Source organism: Dendropsophus ebraccatus, chromosome 15 (assembly GCF_027789765.1).
Source record: "Dendropsophus ebraccatus isolate aDenEbr1 chromosome 15, aDenEbr1.pat, whole genome shotgun sequence".
Lineage (NCBI taxonomy): Eukaryota > Metazoa > Chordata > Amphibia > Anura > Hylidae > Dendropsophus > Dendropsophus ebraccatus.
This window is the reverse complement of record NC_091468.1, coordinates 58,429,427-58,455,012: the sequence shown is the minus strand read 5'-3', so window position 1 is coordinate 58,455,012 and position 25,586 is coordinate 58,429,427. Positions and strand designations below refer to the sequence as shown.

Below are 25,586 nucleotides of genomic sequence, written 5' to 3'. Positions count from 1 at the left end.
AGGGGGCAGCACTGTGGGGATGGTAGAGGGGGCACCACTGTGGGAATGATAGAGGGGGCACCACTGCAGGAATGATAGAGGGGGGCACCACTGTGGGGGTGATAGAGGGGGAAGCACTGTGGGGATGATAGAGGGGCAGCACTGTGGGGATGATAGAGGGGGCACTACTGTGGGGATGATAGAGGGGGGCACCACTGTGGGAATGATAGAGGGGGCAGCACTGTGGGAATGATAGAGGGGGGCAGCACTGTGGGGATGATAGAGGGGGCAGCACTGTGGGGATGATAGAGGGGCAGCACTGTGGGGATGATAGAGGTGCACCACTGTGGGGATGATAGAGGGGGCACCACTGTGGGGATGATAGAGGGGGCACCACTGTGGGGGGATGATAGAGGGGGTCACCACTGTAAGGGATGATAGAGGGGGCACCACTGTGGTGATGATAGAGGGGGCACCACTGTGTGGGAAGATAGAGGGGGCCACCACTGTAAGGGATGATAGAGGAGGCACCACTGTGTGGAAAGATAGAGGGGGCCACCACTGTGGGAATGATAGAGCGGGGCAGCACTGTGGGGATGATAGAGGGGGCAGCACTGTGGGGATGATAGAGGGGCAGCACTGTGGGGATGATAGAGGGGGCAGCACTGTGGGGATGATAGAGGGGGCACCACTGTGGGGATGATAGAGGGGGCACCACTGTGGGGGATGATAGAGGGGGTCACCACTGTAAGGGATGATAGAGGGGGCACCACTGTGTGGGAAGATAGAGGGGGCCACCACTGTGGGGATGATAGAGGGGGCACCACTGTGGGGATGATAGAGGGGGCACCACTGTGGGGATGATAGAGGGGGGCACCACTGTGGGGGTGATAGAGAGGGCACCATTGTGGGGATGATAAAGGGGGCACTACTGTGGGGATGATAAAGAGGGCAACACTGTAAGGAATGATAGAGGGGGCACCACTGTGGGGATGATAGAGGAGGGCACCGCTGTGTGGGTCAATAGAGGGGGCCACCACTGTGGGGATGATAGAGGGGACACCACTGTAGGGATGATAAAGGGGGCACTACTGTGGGGGGATGATAGAGGGGGCATCACTGTGGGGATGATAAAGAGGGCATTACTGTGGGGGATGATAGAGGGGGCACCACTGTGGGGATGATAGAGGGGGGATGGCACCACTGTAAGGGATGATAGAGGGGGCACCACTGTAAGGGATGATAGAGGGGGCACCACTGTGGGGAAGATAGAGGGGGGCACCACTGTGGGAATGATAGAGGGGGCACCACTGTGGGGAAGATAAAGGGGGCAGTACTGTGGGGATGATAGAGGGGGGATGATAGAGGGGGGGCACCACTGTGGGGGATGATAGAGGGGGCAGCACTGTGGGGATGATAGAGGGGGCACCACTGTGGGGATGATAGAGGGGGGCACCACTGTAAGGGATGAGAGAGGGGGCACCACTGTAAGGAATGATAGAGGGGGCACCACTGTGGGGATGATAGAGGAGGGCACCACTGTGTGGTAAGATAGAGGGGGCCTCCACTGTGGGGATGATAGAGGGGGCCACCACTGTGGGGATGATAGAGGGGGCACCACTGTGGGGATGATAAAGAGGGCACTACTGTGGGGGATGATAAAGGGGCACCACTGTGGGGATGATGGAGGGGGGCACCACTGTAAGGGATGAAAGAGGGGGCCATCACTGTAAGAGATGATAGAGGGGGCACCACTGTAAGGGATGATAGTGGGGGCACCACTGTGGGGATGATAGAGGGGGCCCGATTGTGGGGATGATAGAGGGGGGCACCATTGTGGGGATGATAGAGGGGGCACCACTGTGGGGATGATGGAGGGGGCACCACGGTAAGGATGATAGAGGGGGCACCACTTTGTGGGAAGATAGAGGGGGGGCACCTCTGTGGGGATGATAGAGGGGGGCACCACTGTGGGGATGATAGAGAGGGCACCACTGTGAGAATGATAAAGGGGACACTACTGTGGGGGATGATAGAGGGGGCATCACTGTGGGGATGAAAAAGAGGGCACCACTGTAAGGGATGATAGAGGGGGCACCACTGTGGGGATGATAGAGGAGGGCACCGCTGTGTGGGTCGATAGAGGGGGCCACCACTGTGGGGATGATAGAGGGGGCACCACTGTGGGGATGATAAAGGGGGCACTACTGTGGGGGGATGATAGAGGGGGCATCACTGTGGGGATGATAAAGAGGGCACTACTGTGGGGGATGATAGAGGGGGCACCACTGCAAGGGATTATAGAGGGGGCACCACTGTGGGGATGATAGAGGGGGCACCACTGTAAGGTATGATAGACGGGGCACCACTGTGGGGAAGAAAGAGGTGGGCACCACTGTGGGAATGATAGAGGAGGCACCACTGTGGGGATGATAGAGGGGGCCTGATTGTGGGGATGATAGAGGGGGGCACCATTGTGGGGATGATAGAGGGGGCACCACTGTGGGGATGATGGAGGAGGGCACCACGGTAAGGATGATAGAGGGGGCACCACTTTGTGGGAAGATAGAGGGGGGGCACCTCTGTGGGGATGATAGAGGGGGGCACCACTGTGGGGATGATAGAGAGGGCACCACTGTGGGGATGATAAAGGGGACACTACTGTAGGGGATGATAGAGGGGGCATCACTGTGGGGATGAAAAAGAGGGCACCACTGTAAGGGATGATAGAGGGGGCACCACTGTGGGGATGATAGAGGAGGGCACCGCTGTATGGGTCCATAGAGGGGGCCACCACTGTGGGGATGATAGAGGGGGCACCACTGTGGGGATGATAAAGGGGGCACTACTGTGGGGGGATGATAGAGGGGGCATCACTGTGGGGATGATAAAGAGGGCACTACTGTGGGGGATGATAAAGGGGGCACCACTGCAAGGGATTATAGAGGGGGAACCACTGTGGGGATGATAGAGGGGGAGGGCACCACTGTAAGGGATGATAGAGGGGGCACCACTGTAAGGTATGATAGACGGGGCACCACTGTGGGGAAGAAAGAGGTGGGCACCACTGTGGGAATGATAGAGGAGGCACCACTGTGGTGATGAAAAAGGGGGCAGTACTGTGGGGATGATAGAGGGGGGATGATAGAGGGGCACCACTGTGGGGGATGATAGAGGGGGAAGCACTGTGGGGATGATAGAGGGGGCACCACTGTGGGGATGATAGAGGGGGGCACCACTGTGGGGGATGAAAGAGGGGGTCACCACTGTAAGGGATGATAGAGGGGGCACCACTGTGGGGATGATAGAGGGGGCACCACTGTGGCGATGATAGAGGGGGCACCACTGTGGGATGATAGAGGGGGCACCACTGTGGGGGATGTTAGAGGGGGGCACCACTGTGGGGATTATAGAGGGGGCACCCCTGTGGGGATGATAGAGGGGGCACCACTGTGGGGATAATAGAGGGTGCACCATTGTGGGGTTGATAGAGGGGGGCACCATTGTGGGGATGATAGAGGGGGCCACCACTGTAAGGGATGATAGAGGGGGCACCACTGTAAGGGATGATAGAGGGGGCACCACTGTGGGGAAGTTAGAGGGGGCACCACTGTGGGAATGATAGAGGGGGCACCACTGTGGGGATGATAAAGGGGGCAGTACTGTGGGGATGATAGAGGGGGGGGCACCACTGTGGGAATGATAGAGGGGGCCACAACTGTGGGGATGATAGAGGGGGGAGGGCACCACTGTGGGGGATGATAGAGGGGGCAGCACTGTGGGGATGATAGAGGGGGCACCACTGTGGGGGATGATAGAGGGGGCACCTCTGTGGGGATGATAGAGGGGGCACCACTGTGGGGATGATAGAGGGGGGGCACCACTATAAGGGATGATAGAGGGGGCACCACTGTGGGGATGATAGAGGGGGCACCACTGTGGGGATGATAGAGGGGGGCACCACTGTGGGGATGATAGAGGGGGAACCACTGTAAGGGATTAAAGAGGGCGCACCACTGTAAGGGATGATAGAGGGGGCACCACTGTAAGGGATGATAGAGGGGGCACCACTGTGGGGATGATAGAGGGGGGCACCACTGTGGGGATGATGGAGGGGGTCACCACGGTAAGGATGATAGAGGGGGCACCACTTTGTGGGAAGATAGAGGGGGGGCACCACTGTGGGGATGATAGAGGGGGGCACCACTGTGGGGATGATAGAGAGGGCACCACTGTGGGGATGATAAAGGGGGCACTTCTGTGGGGGATGATAGAGGGGGCATCATTGTGGGGATGATAAAGAGGGCACCACTGTAAGGGATGATAGAGGGGGCACCACTGTAAGGAATGATAGAGGGGGCACCACTGTGGGGATGATAGACGAGGGCACCACTGTGTGGGAAGATAGAGGGGGCACCACTATGGGGATGATAAAGGGGGCACTACTGTGGGGGATGATAGAGGGGGCATCACTGTGGGGATGATAAATAGGGCACTACTGTGGGGGATGATAGAGGGGGCACCACTGTGGGGATGATAGAGGGGGGAGGGCACCACTGTAAGGGATGATAGTGGGGGCACCTCTGTAAGGGATGATAGAGGCGGCACCACTGTGGGGAAGGTAGAGGGGGGGCACCACTGTTGGAATGATAGAGGGGGCACCACTGTGGGGATGATAAAGGGGGCAGTACTGTGGGGATGATAGAGGGGGGGCACCACTGTGGGAATGATAGAGGGGGCCCACCACTGTGGGGATGATAGAGGGGGGCACCACTGTAAGGGATGATAGAGGGGGGACCACTGTAAGGGATGATAGAGGGGGCACCACTGTGGGAATGATAAAGGGGGCAGTACTGTGGGGATGATAGAGGGGGGCACCACTGTGGGAATGATAGAGGGGGCCACCACTGTGGGGATGATAGGGGGGGCACCACTGTGGGGGATGATAGAGGGGGCAGCACTGTGGGGATGATAGAGGGGGCAACCACTGTGGGGATGATAGAGGGGGCCCACCACTGTGGGGATGATAGGGGGGGCACCACTGTGGGGGATGATAGAGGGGACAGCACTGTGGGGATGATAGAGGGGGCATCACTGTAAGGATGATAGAGGGGGGAGCACCACTGTGGGGGATGATAGAGGGGGCAGCACTGTGGGGATGATAGAGGGGGGCACCACTGTGGGGGATGATAGAGGGGGCAGCACTGTGGGGATGATAGAGGAGGCACCACTGTGGGGATGATGGAGGGGGGCACCACTGTGGGGATGATAGAGGGGGCACCACTGTAAGGGATGAAAGAGGGGGCACCACTGTGGGGGATGAAAGAGGGGGGGCGGCACCACTGTGGGGGATGATAGAGGGGGCACCACTGTAAGGGATGAAAAAGGGGGCACCACTGTGGGGGATGATAGAGGGGGGCGGCACCACCGTGGAGGATGATAGAGGGGGCAGCACTGTGGGGATAATAGAGGGGGCACCATTGTGGGGATGATAGAGGGGGGCACCATTGTGGGGATGATAGAGGGGGCACCACTGTAAGGGATGATAGAGGGGGCACCACTGTGGGGATGATAGAGGGGGGCACCATTGTGGGGATCATAGAGGGGGGCACCATTGTGGGGATGATAGAGGGGGCACCACTGTGGGGATGATGGAGGGGGGCACCACGGTAAGGATGATAGAGGGGGCACCACTTTGTGGGAAGATAGAGGGGGGGGCACCACTGTGGGGATGATAAAAGAGGCACTAATGTGGGGGAGAGGATGATAAAGGGGGCACTACTGTGGGGGATTATAGAGGGGGCATCACTGTGGGGATGGTAAAGAGGGCACCACTGTAAGGGATGATAGAGGGTGCACCACTGTGGGGAAGATAGAGGGGGGCACCACTGTGGGAATGATAGAGGGGGCACCACTGGGGGGATGAAAAAGAGGGCACTACTGTGGGGGGATGATAGAGGGGGCATCACTGTGGGGATGATAAAGAGGGCACTACTGTGGGGGATGATAGAGGGGGCGCCGCTGTAAGGGATGATAGAGGAGGCACCACTGTGGGGATGATAGATGGGGGAGGGCACCACTGTGGGAATGATAGAGGGGGGGCACCACTGTGGGGGATGATAGAGGGGGCAGCACTGTGGGGGATGATAGAGGGGCAGCATTGTGGGGATGATAGAGGGGGGCACCACTGTGGGGGATGATAGAGGGGGCACCTCTGTGGGGATGATAGAGGGGGGCACCACTGTAAGGGATGATAGAGGGGGGCACCACTGTGGGGATGATAGAGGGGGGCACCACTGTAAGGGATTAAAGAGGGCGCACCACTGTAAGGGATGATAGAGGGGGCACCACTGTAAGGGATGATAGAGGGGGCACCACTGTGGGGATGATAGAGGGGGGCATCACGGTGGGGATGATGGAGGGGGGCACCACGGTAAGGATGATAGAGGGGGCACCACTTTGTGGGAAGATAGAGGGGGCACCACTGTGGGGATGATAGAGGGGGGCACCACTGTGGGGATGATAGAGAGGGCACCACTGTGGGGATGATAAAGGGGGCACTTCTGTGGGGGATGATAGAGGGGGCATCATTGTGGGGATGATAAAGAGGGCACCACTGTAAGGGATGATAGAGGGGGCACCACTGTAAGGAATGATAGAGGGGGCACCACTGTGGGGATGATAAAGGGGGCACTACTGTGGGGGATGATAGAGGGGGCGCCGCTGTAAGGGATGATAGAGGAGGCACCACTGTGGGGATGATAGATGGGGGAGGGCACCACTGTGGGAATGATAGAGGGGGGGCACCACTGTGGGGGATGATAGAGGGGGCAGCACTGTGGGGGATGATAGAGGGGCAGCATTGTGGGGATGATAGAGGGGGGCACCACTGTGGGGGATGATAGAGGGGGCACCTCTGTGGGGATGATAGAGGGGGGCACCACTGTAAGGGATGATAGAGGGGGGCACCACTGTGGGGATGATAGAGGGGGGCACCACTGTAAGGGATTAAAGAGGGCGCACCACTGTAAGGGATGATAGAGGGGGCACCACTGTAAGGGATGATAGAGGGGGCACCACTGTGGGGATGATAGAGGGGGGCATCACGGTGGGGATGATGGAGGGGGGCACCACGGTAAGGATGATAGAGGGGGCACCACTTTGTGGGAAGATAGAGGGGGCACCACTGTGGGGATGATAGAGGGGGGCACCACTGTGGGGATGATAGAGAGGGCACCACTGTGGGGATGATAAAGGGGGCACTTCTGTGGGGGATGATAGAGGGGGCATCATTGTGGGGATGATAAAGAGGGCACCACTGTAAGGGATGATAGAGGGGGCACCACTGTAAGGAATGATAGAGGGGGCACCACTGTGGGGATGATAAAGGGGGCACTACTGTGGGGGATGATAGAGGGGGCATCACTGTGGGGATGATAAATAGGGCACTACTGTGGGGGATGATAGAGGGGGCACCACTGTGGGGGATGATAGAGGGGGCACCACTGTGGGGATGATAGAGGGGGGAGGGCACCACTGTAAGGGATGATAGAGGGGGCACCACTGTAAGGGATGATAGAGGCGGCACCACTGTGGGGAAGGTAGAGGGGGGCACCACTGTTGGAATGATAGAGGGGGCACCACTGTGGGGATGATAAAGGGGGCAGTACTGTGGGGATGATAGAGGGGGGGCACCACTGTGGGAATAATAGAGGGGGCCACCACTGTTGGGATGATAGAGGGGGGGCACCACTGTAAGGGATGATAGAGGGGCATCACTGTGGGAATGATAGAGGGGGCACCACTGTGGGGATGATAAAGGGGGCAGTACTGTGGGGATGATAGAGGGGGCACCACTGTGGGAATGATAGAGGGGGCCACCACTGTGGGGATGATAGAGGGGGCAACCACTGTGGGGATGATAGAGGGGTCCCACCACTGTGGGGATGATAGGGGGGGCACCACTGTGGGGGATGATAGAGGGGGCAGCACTGTGGGGATGATAGAGGGGGCATCACTGTGAGGATGATAGAGGGGGGGCACCACTGTGGGGGATGATAGAGGGGGCAGCACTGTGGGGATGATAGAGGAGGCACCACTGTGGGGATGATGGAGGGGGCACCACTGTAAGGGATGAAAGAGGGGGCAGCACTGTGGGGATGATAGAGGGGGGGGGGGAAACCACTGTGGGGGATGATAGAGGGGGCACCACTGTGGGGATGATAGAGGGGGGCACCACTGTGGGGGATGATAGAGGGGGGCACCACTGTGGGGGATGATAGAGGGGGCAGCACTGTGGGGATGATAGAGGGGGCACCACTGTGGGGGATGATAGAGGGGGCAGCACTGTGGGGATGATAGAGGGGGCACCACTGTGGGGATGATAGAGGGGGCAGCACTGTGGGGGATGATAGAGGGGGCAGCACTGTGGGGGATGATAGAGGGGGGCACCACTCTGGGGGATGATAGAGGGGGCAGCACTGTGGGGATGATAGAGGGGGCACAACTGTGGGGATGATAGAGGGGGACACCACTGTGGGGGATGATAGAGGGGGGGGCACCACTGTGGGGGATGATAGAGGGGGCACCACTGTGGGGGGTGGTAGAGGGGGCAGCACTGTGGGGATGATAGAGGGGGCAGCACTGTGGGGATGATAGAGGGGGCAGCACTGTGGGGATGATAGAGGGGGACACCACTGTGGGGGATGATAGAGGGGGGGGCACCACTGTGAGGGGTGGTAGAGGGGGCAGCACTGTGGGGATGATAGAGGGGGCAGCACTGTGGGGATGATAGAGGGGGCAGCACTGTGGGGGATGATAGAGGGGGGCACCACTGTGGGGGATGATAGAGGGGGTAGCACTGTGGGGATGATAGAGGGGGCAGCACTGTGGGGATGATAGAGGGGGGAGCACCACTGTGGGGGATGATAGAGGGGGCAGCACTGTGGGGATGATAGAGGGGGTGCCCCCTGTGCCAGTCCCGCTGTGGGGTCTCTGGCCGCTGCCGCCATCCTTCTAATTCTTCGTGCAACAAGTTCCCGGGTCCCTTCCCCTATCTGCTCCCAGCTGTCCGCCTCGCCCCCTGCCGGCCGCCTCCCGCCGCTGCAGCCGGTGTCCTGAGGCGGCGGTATGAGCTGTGAGGAGGGGAGGAGACGGCGGTGCAGGCGGCCCCCGCTATCCCGCTCTCCCCGCTAACACGGCCGCTTCCTCTCTAATTGGTCCTGGGGGAGGCCCGGGGATTTGGGGTGGAGGCGGCTCCAGTCATTGGTCCTCAGCTCCTTCATATAAACCGGAGCGGAACGGAGGAGGCTGAGAGCAGAGGAGGCTGAGAGCTGAGGAGGCTGCGGAACTTCTCCGGCTCCTCAGGACTTGGGGTCCGCGGAAGAGAGAGAGAGAGAGAGGGGGCAGGATTAACCCCTTCACCTCTGCCCAGACAAGAACTCCAACACTACAGGATTAACCCCTCCAGGACTGCATCTGATTAACCCTTCCGTCTCCAAGCTGCGGATTACACCTGGTTAACCCTTCATCCCCAGGCTCCGGATTGCACATGCTTAACCCCTCCGTCTCCAGACTGCGGATTACACATGGTTAACCCCTCCGGGATCCGGATTGCCCATGGTTAACCCCTCCGTCCCCGGGCTCCGGATTGCCCATGGTTAACCCCTCCGTCCCCGGGCTCCGGATTGCCCATGGTTAACCCCTCCGTCCCCGGGCAGGGTGATGCGGGCTGCGGGGCTCCTGGATGTCTGCTGAGCGGGAGCGGAGGACACTTGTTGCGGGATCAGCGCTGCAGGATCGCGGCTCCGGCCAGTGGATTGTGCAGATCTCCAGGGATCCGGTGTGAGGACATAAGGAGGGGGCACACTCCCCCCCACCCCCTCCATCCTCCCAGTGCCAGGGTGGGGGGCACTGGGCAGCACTTTGGTGACTTGATGGATGCGCTGGCGGCTCGGAGCGCTGGATGCTGCCGCTGCTGAGTCTCCGGGAGATCGGAGCCCGGGATTCCTGCACCGAGCCGGGGAGGGCTGCTACTTGGAGCCGGGGAGGCGAGCTGTGCCCGGGGAGGGCTGCTACTTGGAGCCGGGGAGGCGAGCTGTGCCCGGGGAGGGCTGGATGCTGCTCGGGGCTGCGGCCGCCCAGGATGGAGATCTTGTGGCTTCTGCTTCTGTCTCTGCTCCCCGGATCCGGCAGGGGACAAGGCGCCTACGGTAAGAGCGGGACCGGGACCGGGGGGGGGGGGGGGGATCCTGCACCAGTGCCCCCCACCCACTGCCTGTACCCCGCTATACAGCTCTGTACCCCGCTGTAGGGCTCTGTACCCCGCTATAGGGCTCTGTACCCCGCTATAGGGCTCTGTACCCCACTGTAGGGCTCTGTACCCCGCTATAGGGCTCTGTACCCCGCAATAGGGCTCTGTACCCCGCTATAGGGCTCTGTACCCCGCAATAGGGCTCTGTACCCCGCTATAGGGCTCTGTACCCCGCTATAGGGCTCTGTACCCCGCTGTAGCGCTCTGTACCCCACTATAGAGCTCTGCACAGGACATGGCCCTCATGTGCCCCCTATGATCTCCTGCCCATGAACCCCCAATAACCAGCAGTATAAGTCATGTACCCCCTACCTGCCCCCTGTTATGTGTAGGAGCTGGGGTCCCTGTACCCCTCCTGTCAGGTAATAATATCCAGCACAGGGGCCCCGGGGCAAGAGGAGGAGGACCTGTGCGATATAATAGCCGCAGCATGCTATAGGCTTCATTCACATAGGCTGTATACTGCACTGGACTGTAAGCTATATACTGCGCTGGTCTATGGGCTATATACTGCACAGGACTAGAGGCTATATACTCCACTGGACTGTAAGCTACTGTATATACTGCACAGGACTAGAGGCTATATACTCCACTGGACTGTAAGCTACTGTATATACTGCACAGGACTAGAGGCTATATACTGCTCAGGACTATAGTATACTATATACTGCACTGGACTATGGGTTATATACTGCACTGGACTATAGTCTACTATATGGTGCACAGGACTATGGGTTATATACTGCACTGGACTATAGTATACTGCTCAGTACTATAATATACCATATGGTGCACAGGACTATAGGTTATATACTGCACCGGACTATAGTATACTGCTCAGGACTATAGTATACTATATACTGCTCAGGACTATAGTATACTATATACTGCACTGGACTATGGGTTATATACCGCACTGGACTATAGTATACTATATACTGCACTGGACTATGGGTTATATACTGCACTGGACTATAGTATGCTATATACTGCACTGGACTATGGGTTATATACTGCACTGGACTATAGTTTACTATATGGTGCACAGGACTATAGTATACTATATACTGCACTGGACTATGGGTATATACTGCACTGGACTATAGTATACTATATACTGCACTGGACTATGGGTTATATACTGCACTGGACTATAGTATACTATATACTGCACTGGACTATGGGTTATATACTGCTCAGTACTATAATATACCATATGGTGCACAGGACTATAGGTTATATACTGCACCGGACTATAGTATACTGCTCAGGACTATAGTATACTATATACTGCTCAGGACTATAGTATACTATATACTGCACTGGACTATGGGTTATATACCGCACTGGACTATAGTATACTATATACTGCACTGGACTATGGGTTATATACTGCACTGGACTATAGTATGCTATATACTGCACTGGACTATGGGTTATATACTGCACTGGACTATAGTTTACTATATGGTGCACAGGACTATAGTATACTATATACTGCACTGGACTATGGGTATATACTGCACTGGACTATAGTATACTATATACTGCACTGGACTATGGGTTATATACTGCACTGGACTATAGTATACTATATACTGCACTGGACTATGGGTTATATATTGCACTGGACTATAGTATACTATATACTGCACTGGACTATAGTATACTATATACTGCACTGGACTATAGGTATATACTGCACTGGACTATAGTATACTATATACTGCACTGGACTATGGGTTATATACTGCACTGGACTATGGGTTTTATACTGCACTGGACTATAGTATACTATATGGTGCACATGACTATAGTATACTATATACTGCACTAGACTATGGGTATATACTGCACTGGACTATAGTATACTATATGGTGCACAGGACTAGAGGTTATATACATTATTAGGCTTCAGATGACAGCAGAGATTTTGGCGAGCTGTAATATACTATAGGCTCCTGTCAGACCTCCCTGTCCCATTCTCTGTGCTGAGCTGTTCTATATACTATAAACATTACAGTGGGATCTGAACTATAATAAAGTATAATGTACAGTGCGGCATGATACTATAGGCTCCATTCATCCTCTGCCCTCTCCTGTACTATGTACTCATGGGCCATATACTGTCCTCGGGCAGCAGGTGTCAATGGAGCTGAGCTGTTATACATTATAATCTACAGGAGAACATTATACAATAATCTCTATTTATCCTGTACTATATACCTAGGGCCTGTATACTCTTCTCCGGCAGCACGTGACACGAGTGGAGCTGGCTGTAATAAACTATAATCTACACTACTGCATCATACTACAGCAGGTGATGCACTGGACTATAGATCTGTAATACAGGGTACAGATCTGTAATAAACTATAATCTACAGAACTGCATTATACTACAGCAGGGGTACTGCTGGGGGTAGTGAACTGTAATAAACTATAATATACGTATAGCCTCCATTCATCAAATGCTGTACTCCACCCTTGTGCTGTACCGAACTGAATGCTTTAGGCTATTACAAGCATTAGATGAGAGTGTAATTACTTTATAATCTACAGTACTGCATGCTACTATAGTCTCCATTCACACTGCATGGGACTGTGTGTTATATGGGTTATTACAGGCAGAAGGGAACAAAAAGCTCATAGAGCTGCACTGTAATAGACTCCTGACTCTGTACAGCGCTGGGGAATATGTTAGTGATATATAAGAATTATATATAAACTATAATCTAAGGTGTAATAATCCTGCTCTGTGCTTCCATCTCCAATGGTCGGGAGTGAGTTTATAAAACACTGCGCTGTGGTGTAATAAACTATAATCTACAGTATAATACTACTGCACTATGCTGTAGTGTAATAAATGATAATCTACAGTATAATAATCCTGCATCGTGCTGTAGTGTAATAAACTATAATCTACAGTATAATACTCCTGCACTGTGCTGTAGTGTAATAAATGATAATATACAGTATAATACTCCTGCACTGTGCTGTAGTGTAATATATGATAATCTACAGTATAATAATCCTGCATTGTGCTGTAGTGTAATAAACTATAATCTACAGTATAATAATCCTGCATCCTGCTGTTGTGTAATAAACTGTAATATACAGTATAATCCCGCTCCATGCTGTAGTGTAATAAACTATAATCTACAGTACAATAATCCTGCACCGTGCTGTAGTGTAATAAACTATAATGTACAGTATAATAATCCTGCACTGTGCCATCGTGTAATATTTGATAATCTACAGTATAATCCTGCACCATGCCATCGTGTAATATTTGATAATCTACAGTAGAATAATCCGGCACCATGCTGTAGTGTTATAAACTATAATCTACACTACAATAATCCGGAACCATGCTGTAGTGTTATAAATGATCATATACAGTACAATAATCCCGCACTGTGCTGTAGTGTTATAAACTATAATCTACACTACAATAATCCGGCACCATGCTGTAGTGTTGTAAATGATCATATACAGTACAATAATCCCGCACTGTGCTGTAGTGTAATAAATTATAATCTACACTACAATAATCTTGCTCTGTGCTATAGGCTGCTCAGTGTGGTGTGAGGACCGCGCTCACATCTGGAGTATAACATGTAACAGTGTGGGAACAGAGCTGTACTGTAATAACCTATAATCTACAGGTTAATAATGGCCAGTGTTACTGTCTCCGGTATATAGCATATCCTTCACCCCTGTACAGATGTGTGCAGACGTGTGTTATATCCCAGGACAGGAGGTGAGGGCGGAGGAGTTGTAGTGATGCTGCACTGTAATAAATTATAATCTACAGTATAATAACCAGGGGCCATATAAAATATGCATTCCTATACCAACATATGAAGTGTTGTATCATCCCTAGGACAGATTACACAGGGCAGGAGGTGACATGTGATGAGGTGTGTGTGTGGACTGTAATAAGTTATAATCTACAGTATAATATAATCAGAGGCTATAATATGATATTCATTATCTGAGCACTAGGATAAGTGATTCTTTATCCTTCTACTGCTATGTATTATCCCAGAACTGTGTACAGCAGATGTAGAGGGACTGTACTGTAATACACTACAATAACCCGGCGCCTCGTCCTCTGTACTGTACGATTCTAGATGTCACTGTACACACAGCGTAACAGGGCATGGAAATGAGAAGGGGGGGCTCTGTAATATACTACAACCTATTCCATAGTATAATAACCTGTATGAAAATAATGTGATCGGCTATAAAGCTGTTACTGCCCTGTATTATCCTAGGACTGTGCAGCAAGTAACACAGGAACAGCCAAACTGTACTGTAATAATCTATAATTTATAATCCTGAACAGTGGAATAATGGCGCACTATAACACACTCCACAGTGCGCTGTATCGCCCCAGGGCTATATACATGTGTACAGGGGAGTGCTGGGGCTGAACTACAGTCTACTCCACCAGTAAAATGTGCTGTGTTCTATCCTGTACCATATACAATCCTTATAAGAGATGCTATATCATTATACACACTACTACTACTACACATAATAACCAGGACGGGCTCATAGAGTCACCACGTTACTCTGGGCTCATACAGTCACCATGTTCTGTACATTTATACATCAGGGTCCCATCCTGGGGGCTATCAGTCATTAGGGACCCTAATTTATAAATGTACAGAACATGGTAACTGTAAGAGCCCAGGATAATGTCCGGATGTTATAGAGGAGTTGGCTTGTGGCCCATGTTTGGGGAGTAGCAGAGGCAGAGGTTTGTAGGTCTCTACTGCACTGTGTTACCCCCAGGGCCACATACATGTACTGGATGGCAGGGGTAGTAGTATCGGTGCTGTACTGTAATAGACTATCATGTATAGTGTATAGTTTAATCTACCAGTATAATGATAATCTTCTATACTCTGTCCTATACTGCACTCTATACTATATACTGCACTATGAGACCCAGACTGTATACAGTCCAGGTGTGCAGGATAGTAGGGGTAGTAGTTCCGGTGCTGCACTGTAATAGACTGTACACAGCATGTGTGCAGGATAGCAGGGGTAGTAGTACCAGTGCTGCACTGTAATAGACTGTACACAGCATGTGTGCAGGATAGCAGGGGTAGTAGTACCAGTGCTGTACTGTAATAGACTAAATACAGCCATGTGTGCAGGATGGCAGGGATAGTAGTACCTGTGCTGTACTGTAATATACTGTATACAGCCCATGTGTGCAGGATAGCAGGGGTAGTAGTACCGGTGCTGTACTGTAATAGACTATAATGTATAGTCTAATCTACCAGTATAATGACAATCTGCTATACTCTGTCCTATACTGCTCTCTATACTATATACTGCACTATGACCCACAGACTATATACAGTCAATGTTTGCAGGATAGCAGGGGTAGGAGTACTGGTGCTGTACTGTAATAGACCATATACAACACATGTGCAGAATGGCAGGAGTAGTAGTACCGGTGGTGTACTTTAATAGACTATATACAATACATGTGTACAGGATGACAGGGGTAGTAGTACCGGTGGTGTACTGTAATAGACTATATACAATACATGTGTGCAGGATGACAGGGGTAGTAGTACCGGTGGTGTACTGTAATAGACTATATACAATACATGTGTGCAGGATGACAGGGGTAGTAGTACCGGTGGTGTACTGTAATAGACTATATACAATACATGTGTGCAGGATGACAGGGGTAGTAGTACCGGTGGTGTACTGTAATAGACTATATACAATACATGTGTGCAGGATGACAGGGGTAGTAGTACCGGTGGTGTACTGTAATAGACTATATACAATACATGTGTGCAGGATGACAGGGGTAGTAGTACCGGTGGTGTACTGTAATAGACTATAATGTATAGTGTAATATTACATGGATCATATAATCCTCATTCTTTTCCATGTTCTTGGGGTCTCAGTTCTTCTCCATGTTATTGGGGTCTTCATTCTCCTCCATGTTGTTGGCGTCTTCATTCTTCTCCATGTTATTGGGGTCTTCATTCTTCTCCATGTTATTGGGGTCTCACTTCTCCTTCCATGTTGTTGGGGGTCTTCATTCTCCTCCATGTTGTTGAGGTCTCAGTTCTTCTCCATGTTATTGGGGTCTCACTTCTCCTCCATGTTATTGGGGTCTTCATTCTCCTCCATGTTGTTGGGGTCTTCATTCTCCTCTATGTTGTTGGGGTCTCACTTCTCCTTCCATGTTGTTGGGGGTCTTCATTCTCCTCCATGTTGTTGAGGTCTCAGTTCTTCTCCATGTTATTGGGGTCTCACTTCTCCTCCATGTTATTGGGGTCTTCATTCTCCTCCATGTTGTTGGGGTCTTCATTCTCCTCCATGTTGTTGGGGTCTCACTTCTCCTTCCATGTTGTTGGGGGTCTTCATTCTCCTCCATGTTGTTGGGGTCTTCATTCTCCTCCATGTTGTTGGGGGTCTTCATTCTTCTTCGTTTTGTTGAGGTCTCATATGAAGTTATGGTCTTTGGGGTTCTTCATATTGCTAGGACCCCCGGCTGTTATATCCTTGGATGGAAAGTATGGTGTAGAATCACTGGACCCATCATTCACATGTACCAAGTATCTAGGTGACTTGCTCTGCTGCTGTGGACAGGGGTCCTGACCCCTTTCTGGGGGCTTCTTTATGCTGCAGCCCCAGCCTGGGCAGATCTCACCTGGGGGATACAGAAATGTCACTGCATCAGGTGTGAGAGCTGCAGAGCCGTAATCCCAGGGGCAGCCCAGAGAGTGGGGGGATGCTTATAGGAGCTGACAGGCTAAGGACTTGGCTGCTGTGATGCTACAGCCCACCAGAGACAGTGACAGCTCCTTATCAGCCGCACATCAAAGGGAAAATCCTGCTCTTTACAACACTGACATCTACAGGCCCAAAGGGGAATTACACTCATAAGTGGAAAATCATATAGCGCCTTGTAGGGGAAACCGCCGGGGGATTAAACAGGATTTAAAGTAAAGATCTTTACAACTGTTAATATACTCGGTGCTTCAGTTTCTTCTTCAGCAGTTTCAGGATATCATTTTGTTGTCAGTGAATGAGAACAATTACAGTTACATCCAGGGACAGCAAACCCCCTGCTAGCTGCTCCTGCTGTCAGCTAAAAGCTGGATATACTCTAAGCAATGCCGTGTTAGCTGAACACATCTGTGGGGTAGTTTTGCAACAATGCATCAGTCTGGAGTCCAGGATGTTTAGCTTACAGAGCATTGTCCAGACTGGATACAACTGTATGACTTGTATGACTGCGCAGGACTAGCTACATACATATAATGTTGTAGAGGTGACCTGCAGTCCTATGTAACACCACTGATAACACAGTAATAACTCTCTGAGCACAGATAATGTAGTAGATATCACCTGCAGTCCTATGTAACACCACAGATAACACAGTGATACCTCTGAGTACAGATAATGTTGTAGTCACCTGCAGTCCTATGCAACACCACAGATAAAACAGTGATACCTCTGAGTACAGATAATGTAGTAGATATGACCTGCAGTCCTATGTAACATCACAGATAAAACACTGATATCTCTGAGAACAGATATTGTAGTAGATGTCACCTGCAGTCCTATGTAACACCACAGAAAACACAGCGATTACTCTCTGAGAACAGATATTGTAGTAGATATGACATGCAGTCCTATGTAATATCACAGATAACAGTGATAATGTAATAGATGTCACCCGCAGTCTTATGTAACATCACAGATCACACAGTGATACCTCTGAGTACAAATAATGTTGTAGTCACCTGCAGTCCTATGTAACACCACAGATAACACAGTGATACCTTTGAGTACAGATAATGTTGTAGTCACCTGCAGTCCTATGTAACACCACAGATAAAACAGTGATACCTCTGAGTACAGATAATGTAGTAGATATGACCTGCAGTCCTATGTAACATCACAGATAAAACACTGATATCTCTGAGAACAGATATTGTAGTAGATGTCACCTGCAGTCCTATGTAACACCACAGATAACGCAGCGATAACTAAGCACAGATAATGTAGTAGATGTCACCTGCAGTCCTATGTAACACCACAGAAAACACAGCGATAACTCTCTGAGAACAGATATTGTAGTAGATATGACATGCAGTCCTATGTAATATCACAGATAACAGTGATATGTAATAGATGTCACCTGCAGTCTTATGTAACATCACAGATAAAACAGTGATAACTCTGAGTGCAAATAATGTTGCTCATATACATTTTTACCATCACAGGATTAATATTCCCCTGTAGATACTGAGACTTTTTTTTTTTTTTTTTTTTTTTTACATAGGACTGCAGTTTTTATCCCTCCCTTGTTTAAGATGATAACTCTGATGTTAATTCAGTGAAAGAGAAATTCCCAGGAATTAGCGGAGCAGCCAGTGAGGGCGGGAAGCAGGACGGAGCAGGGGATTCTGGGGATGCAAGACAATGGGGGTTTGTTAGGAGCTGCAGGGAGTGGGATACTCCACCGGACACAGCGACCACCCGGGATGAGAGGGACATTAACCGCCATTGTGTGATACTCCCCTCTGACCCCTGGGGTCACCTCATAAATCTCTGTCTGTGACCCTGGTGAGCACAGTGGGAGTAAAGAATCCTTCCATTCATCCCAATTTCACTCTTGTTCCCAGGAGCTGGCACTCTAATGCTAAAGGAAGGGCCCCACTTTCTGAGTCTCAATAAGTGATTCACTATAGTTTGTCTGTTATCAGGGCCCCTTTTTATTGTTGTTTTTCTTGGGGCCATAGAGAACCAGAGCATGTTCAATCGGGTGTAAGCCCCACCCCCAGACACACTGATCCACCCCCAGACACACTGACCCATTCCCTCATTACACTGACCCACCCCTAAACACATTGATCTGCCCCCTGATTACACTGACCCATCCCCTGATTACACTGACCCACCCCCAAACACATTGATCTGCCCCCTGATTACACTGACCCACCCTGTGATTACACTGACCCACCCCTAAACACATTGACTCATCCCCTGATTGCACTGACCCACCCTCTGATTAACCTGACCCACCCTCTGATTAACCTGACCCACCCTCTGATTAACCTGACCCACCCCTGATTACACTGACCCACCCCTGATTACACTGGCCCACCCCCGACACACTGACCCGCCCTCTGATTACACTGACCCATCCCCTGATTACACTGATCCACCCCCAAACACGCTGATCTGCCCCATGATTACACTGACCCACCCTCTGATTACACTGACCCATCCCCTGATTGCACTGACCCACCCCCAAACACACTGACCCATCCCCTGATTGCACTGACCCACCTCCAAACACACTGACCCATTCCCTGATTACACTGACCCACCCCAAAACACATTGATCTTCCCCCCTGATTACACTGACCCACCCTGTGATTACACTGACCCACTCCCAAACACACTGACCCATCCCCTGATTGCACTGACCCATCCCCTGATTAACCTGACCCACCCCTGATTACACTGGCCCACCCCCGACACACTGACCTGCCCTCTGATTACACTGACCCATCCCCTGATTACACTGATCCACCCCCAAACACGCTGATCTGCCCCATGATTACACTGAACCACCCCCTGATTACACTGACCCACCCTGTGATTACACTGACCCACCCTGTGATTACACTGACCCACCCTGTGATTACACTGACACACCCCTTATTACACTGACACACCCCGTGATTACACTGACCCACCCTGTGATTACACTGACCCACCCTGTGATTACACTGACCCACCCTGTGATTACACTGACCCACCCCTTATTACACTGACCCGCCCTTGATTACACTGACCCGCCCTTGATTACACTGACCCACCCCTGAACACACTGACCCACCCCTAATTACACTGATACACCCCTGAATACATTGACCTATCCCAGAGCACAGAGATTCAATCAGGTGTAAGCCCCACCCCCAGACACTGACAACACTGACCCACCCTCTGATTACACTGACCTGCCCCTAAGGACAGTGACTCACCCCCTGATTACACTGACACATCCCTGTATACATTGACCTATCCCAGAGCACAGTTATCCATCCCTGAACACACTGACTCACCCCTGAACATACTGATCCACCCTTAGCATATTTATCCTTACCTGAGTTTCCTGATTCACCCCTAAGAACACAGACTCATCCAAGAGCACAGTGATCCACCCATGAACACACTGACCCACCCCTGAACACACTGACCTGTCTCTGAAATCCCTGACCCACCCCTGAACACACTGCCTACACTTCTGAACACACTGATCAACCCCTGTATACATTTACCCATCCCAGAACACCAGAGATCCAACCATTAATATATTGACCCACCCTAGAGCACAGTGACCACCCTTGAACACATTGATCCACCTCTGAACACCCTGATCCACAGCTGAGCCTACTAAACCATCCCTGAGCACACTGACCCATCCCAGAGCAGTTATCCACCCCTGAACAAACTGACTTGCCCCTAAACACACTGACCCACCCCAAACACTCCCTGAACATACTGGTCCACCCCCAAATACATTGACCCATCCCAGGAAACAGAGATCCAACCCTTAACACATTAACCCATGTCAGTGCATGACCCACCCCTGAGCACACTGACCCACCCCTGAGCACATTGACCCACCCCTGAGCACACTGACCCACCCCTGAGCACATTGACCCACCCCTGAGCACACTGACCAATGCCCAGCCACACACAACCTTGAACACACTGACCCACCCCTGAACACACGGACCCACCCCTCACTCACTCCTCTACAAGTTGAGCTATGTAGCTGTTATTATTCGCGGTATACATAGTCCAGGGACGCGAGCAGTACATCTCTCTATTCAGTGTGTGCTTCACTTTAACAGTGAGTAGTTTTGTGATGAATCAATATAGGCCTCTTGGTCTGATTGTCGCAGGGGGCGGGGCCTTCTCCTCTGTGATACATTATACATTGAGCTCTTATATCTGTAATTATCCGTTTCAACCTTTGTCTTTGGTCAATTATTGAGGAGCGGGATGGCGGGCAGCGTCTGACTCAATAGCTCGTAGGTGGCGACTTCAAAGCCTTAGCCGCCATTTATATTTCATACGTCCCCGTCTATGGAGCCTGTTAATGGAGCTGTCAGGAATCCTCAGTAGTATTCAGTGTCACAGAAGATGGTAATATATTCACATGGAGCGGCCTCAGATCTCCAACGTAACCCCCCTCCCACCCCCATTCCCCTATCCCCATGTGACCTATCAAATATGACCCTAAAGAATACAGAATTACACTCCAGTGACATCCAGAGCTGCACTCATCCTTCTTTCTTCACTCACATCTTTATACTGCCCCCTGCTGGTGAGGCATAGCTACAGAGCAGACATAGTGCACCCCTGGAACAGGTGATCTAGGCCCTCATTCTTGCGAGCAGCGGGGGTCTAAGCACCCATATATATTCCCTTTCATCATACATCTTTGACTTGTCCGATATAGTTGTCCCGCGCAGAGGTCTGAGCTGCATCTCCCATAATGCAATGCAGTGGATAAATTATACAAAACAGAACTCCCTGCTGGTTCAGGGTCTACACTAAGCATGCTCTGTACCGATGCTTTGTGCGGGATGTAGTGCTCATACTCAGCAGTGTTTTACGGTATTGGGGTCCAGAATAAACACATCTCCCCAGATGCAATGCAGCAAAGTCCTGAACCAGTGGAAGAATTGTGAGTGCAGCTCTGGAGGTAACTGGATAAGTGATGAATCATACACGGTGCATCAGAGTACTCCTCTCCCGACTGGGGATCAGCACACTCCTATCCTGACATCCTCTGTGCTGCGGAGAGACCCTTCTCCCTCCACTATGGATTCCTCCATCTGTAATCTCACAAGTCCTCTCCTGTAATCCTCTGTGCTGCTGTGACCCGCTCCGAATGCCCATGTTCTCTCTGTATTCTCTGCCTTTCTCCGGGGGCGCTGCTTTATATGAGCGTGCGGATCTGTAATAAGAACATTTATTTATACCGCGTAATCTCCTCTCTTATTATTACAGTCTGCGGGCCGCCGCTCCCGGGGAGGGGGATTAATATGGAATAAATGGATTCTTTTCAGCCTTCATTTTACTTCTAGATTTTGGCATCATAAACATTCGGCTTTACAGATGCAGATTCATTGTGTCTTTTACCCGAAGAGATTCGCGTGGCAAGTCAGAGAGTGCGGCAGCGGGTCGGTGGTCTGTGATGTGGTGGCACTGTCATACTGTCATCTGCCGTCTCTCCTCGTGTCCCTGCTGAAGTTTTGTCCCATTGCTGCATTTATGGCGCCATATTTCATTGCCTCTTCTGCCACTTGTTAATGCGCAGTATCACCACCACTGCTGTGTATGGACTAGGCCTTATACCCCCCACAGTATTTTTGGGGGTCTTATCATTGGATAATAGTTATGCAGCTTTCCTAAGACTTAGGGGGAGATTAATCAAACATGGTGTAAAATAGAATTGGCTCAGTTGCCCCTAGCAACCAATCAGATTCCACCTTTCATTCCTCACAGACTCCTTGGAAAATAAAAGGTGGAATCTGATTGGTTGCTAGCGGCAACTGAACCAGTTTCACTTTACACCATGTTTCATAAATCTCCCCCTTTTGAGTTTCATGTTTTCAAGATTACTACTTGCTATGTGAGTGGAAATACCAAGAAGATTTCAAGGGGAGGAATACATATGGGGGCAACTTTTAAGTTTTACGCCCGATGCATTATTATAGGATACGCCCCACTACATTTATACCACATATAGTAAATGTAACTGATGTGCTCGTAAATTCCAAAATAAAAGCAGATGCTGGATCAGACCCCCTAAAACACATACAGACCCCAGACCAGACCACTCTAAACACATACAGACCCATTAAACAATTACAAATCCAACAAGACACCCAAACTAATACAGACCCCAGACCAGGCCTCTGAACTAATATAGACTCCAGGCCTCCAAACTAATTCAGACCCCAGAAGAGACCCCTAAACTAATACAGACCCCAGGCCTCTAAACTAATTGAGACCCCTAAACTAATACAGACCCCAGGCCTCTTAACTAATTCAGACCCCAGAAGAAACCCCTAAACTAATACAGACCCCAGACCAGGCCTCTAAACGTATTCAGACTGCAGACTAGACCCCCCATAAACTAATACCGACCCCAGAACAGTCTCCTAGAATAATACAGACCCCAGACCAGTCCTCTAAACTAATACAGACCCCAGACCAGACCTCTAAACTAATACAGACCCCAGACCAGTCCTCTAAACTAATACAGACCCCAGACCAGACCTCTAAACTAATACAGACCCCAGACCAGACCTCTAAACTAATACAGACCCCAGACCAGTCCCCTAAACTAATACAGACCCCAGACCAGACCCCTAAACTAATACAGGCCAGACCAGACCTCTAAACTAAGACAGACCCCAGACCAGGCCCCTAAACTAAGACAGACCCCAGACCAGGCCCCTAAACTAATACAGATCCTAGACCAGGCCTCTGAACTAATACAGACCCCGGTAAAGTAATGCAGACCCAGACCAGACCCCTAAACTAATACACAGTCCAGACCTGTATGACATTTATGACAAATAAGGGATCACTTAGATCCATCCATAGCCCATAAATGGTTAACATTGGACCAACACCCCACTCCCCCTGTCCCATCTCTATTATTATGCTGCCATCCATATGCCGCTCATCTCATGAATATACAGTAATGGCCGTAAATATGGTGCCGCTGTCACCTTACTTATCTGCTGACATAAATCCGCCGGCAGACAGGCCGCTCGTTCTGGCTTTGCCACATGGCCCTGGCAGCAGATGGGGACTGGAGAACGCCAGCGCCAACGACTCTCGTAACTGCTCAGTGCCGGCTCCACACCTCAGCTCTCCTGCAACTTAAGATTTATGGAGAATTACAAGAGTCTCTCCTCGGTGCCCGACGTGACATAAATTACACTGATAAACACATCCAAGGTGAGCGGGGGGGAAAAAACGGGGCGTGCGTGCCATCCAAAATGTAATGTAGTGAAATAATGTTATCCTGCGCCATCTTTATATCTTCATACAGGATCAGCCAATAAGTCTGGATCAAATGGCGTGAAACAATGATACATTGGGGGGGGGGGGGGGTCACAGAGCTACCTGCACAGATTAAAGAGCATGCCCACAACACTCTCCCATAGAAGACAATAGGTGGTGCTCACAGATCCCTGCACACACCTCTGCACTGATTAAAGTGAATTTACCATCAGGTACATTCTTTTTAAGTGTTGCACATGAATACAACGGCGTGGAGAAGCCGATGCCGCGGTCCTTTTTTTGAACTGTGCACGGCTTGAATGAATGGAACTGCGTCATAGAGAGGCAGGGGTTTCTACCCACTGGGGACGGGCCGCTGTTCACAGAAAGGGCCGTAGCACTGGCTTCCCCGCACCAGCTCTGTTCTATTCATGTGCAACACTTAAAGCGAATGTACCATCAGGTGCATTCGCTTGAAAGAGCATGCCCACAACACTCCCCCATAGAAGACAATAGGTGGTGCTCACAGATTAAAGAACATGCCAACAACACTCTGCCATAGATGCCAATGATTCATCTCCAGACAGCAGCCCAGACAAGGTGGCCGCCTTTATAATCAAATACAAAAGACAAAATAAAAAATAAAAAAACAAATAGGAAGAAAACAATGTGTATCAGTATTTGGGTAAAACTAGTGAAACTTCAGTTAGGTGACACCTTCCCTTCACAGAGGCTCCGGAGGGCCGATGAGATCATATCGCTGAGGTCCCGGTGGCGGCACATCCAGACTTCAGATCCATGGACCTTATCAGTGGTCCCGCAGTGCTGATCGTCCCAGAGATACGGCTGCGTGTTCCTGAGCCGTACGCTCTCCGCGTTCACTGCCGGGCCGCACATTGCTCTAGCCGACTGTACAGTATAGAAAGGTTGATGAGGTCCCACAAGGACGAGCGTTAATTAGCGCACAATGGCGAGTGATTGCTGTTATCAGATCTCTGGATTGTCAGCTTAATTTCTCTCCATAAACAAGGAGACAATGGGATCGGCTTCTCGCCGGAAGCTTTTCTCTCAGGGACACGGATCATTTTATTCCCCTTTGTCTAGGACAACCAGACACAGTAAATTTCATGTTGCGGCAGGCGTCGTCGCCCTGTGACTCGGGGTATAATGTGGCGGGGACGTGCTCCAGGTCACATACACT

The 25,586-nt window shown here is 51.1% G+C and overlaps 1 protein-coding gene across 2 annotated transcripts in view; it reads left to right on the top strand.

The window, feature by feature from the left end:
• The first annotated feature begins 9,139 nt into the window (after positions 1–9,139).
• MDGA1 (MAM domain containing glycosylphosphatidylinositol anchor 1) overlaps positions 9,140–25,586 on the top strand; it is a 217,871-nt gene continuing 201,424 nt past the window's right edge. For both annotated transcript variants that reach the window (XM_069954925.1, XM_069954924.1), the window contains exon 1: positions 9,140–10,190. In XM_069954925.1, coding sequence (XP_069811026.1) covers positions 9,944–10,190 — 247 coding nt within the window. In that variant the 5' untranslated portion in view covers positions 9,140–9,943. The remainder of the gene's footprint in view (positions 10,191–25,586) is intronic.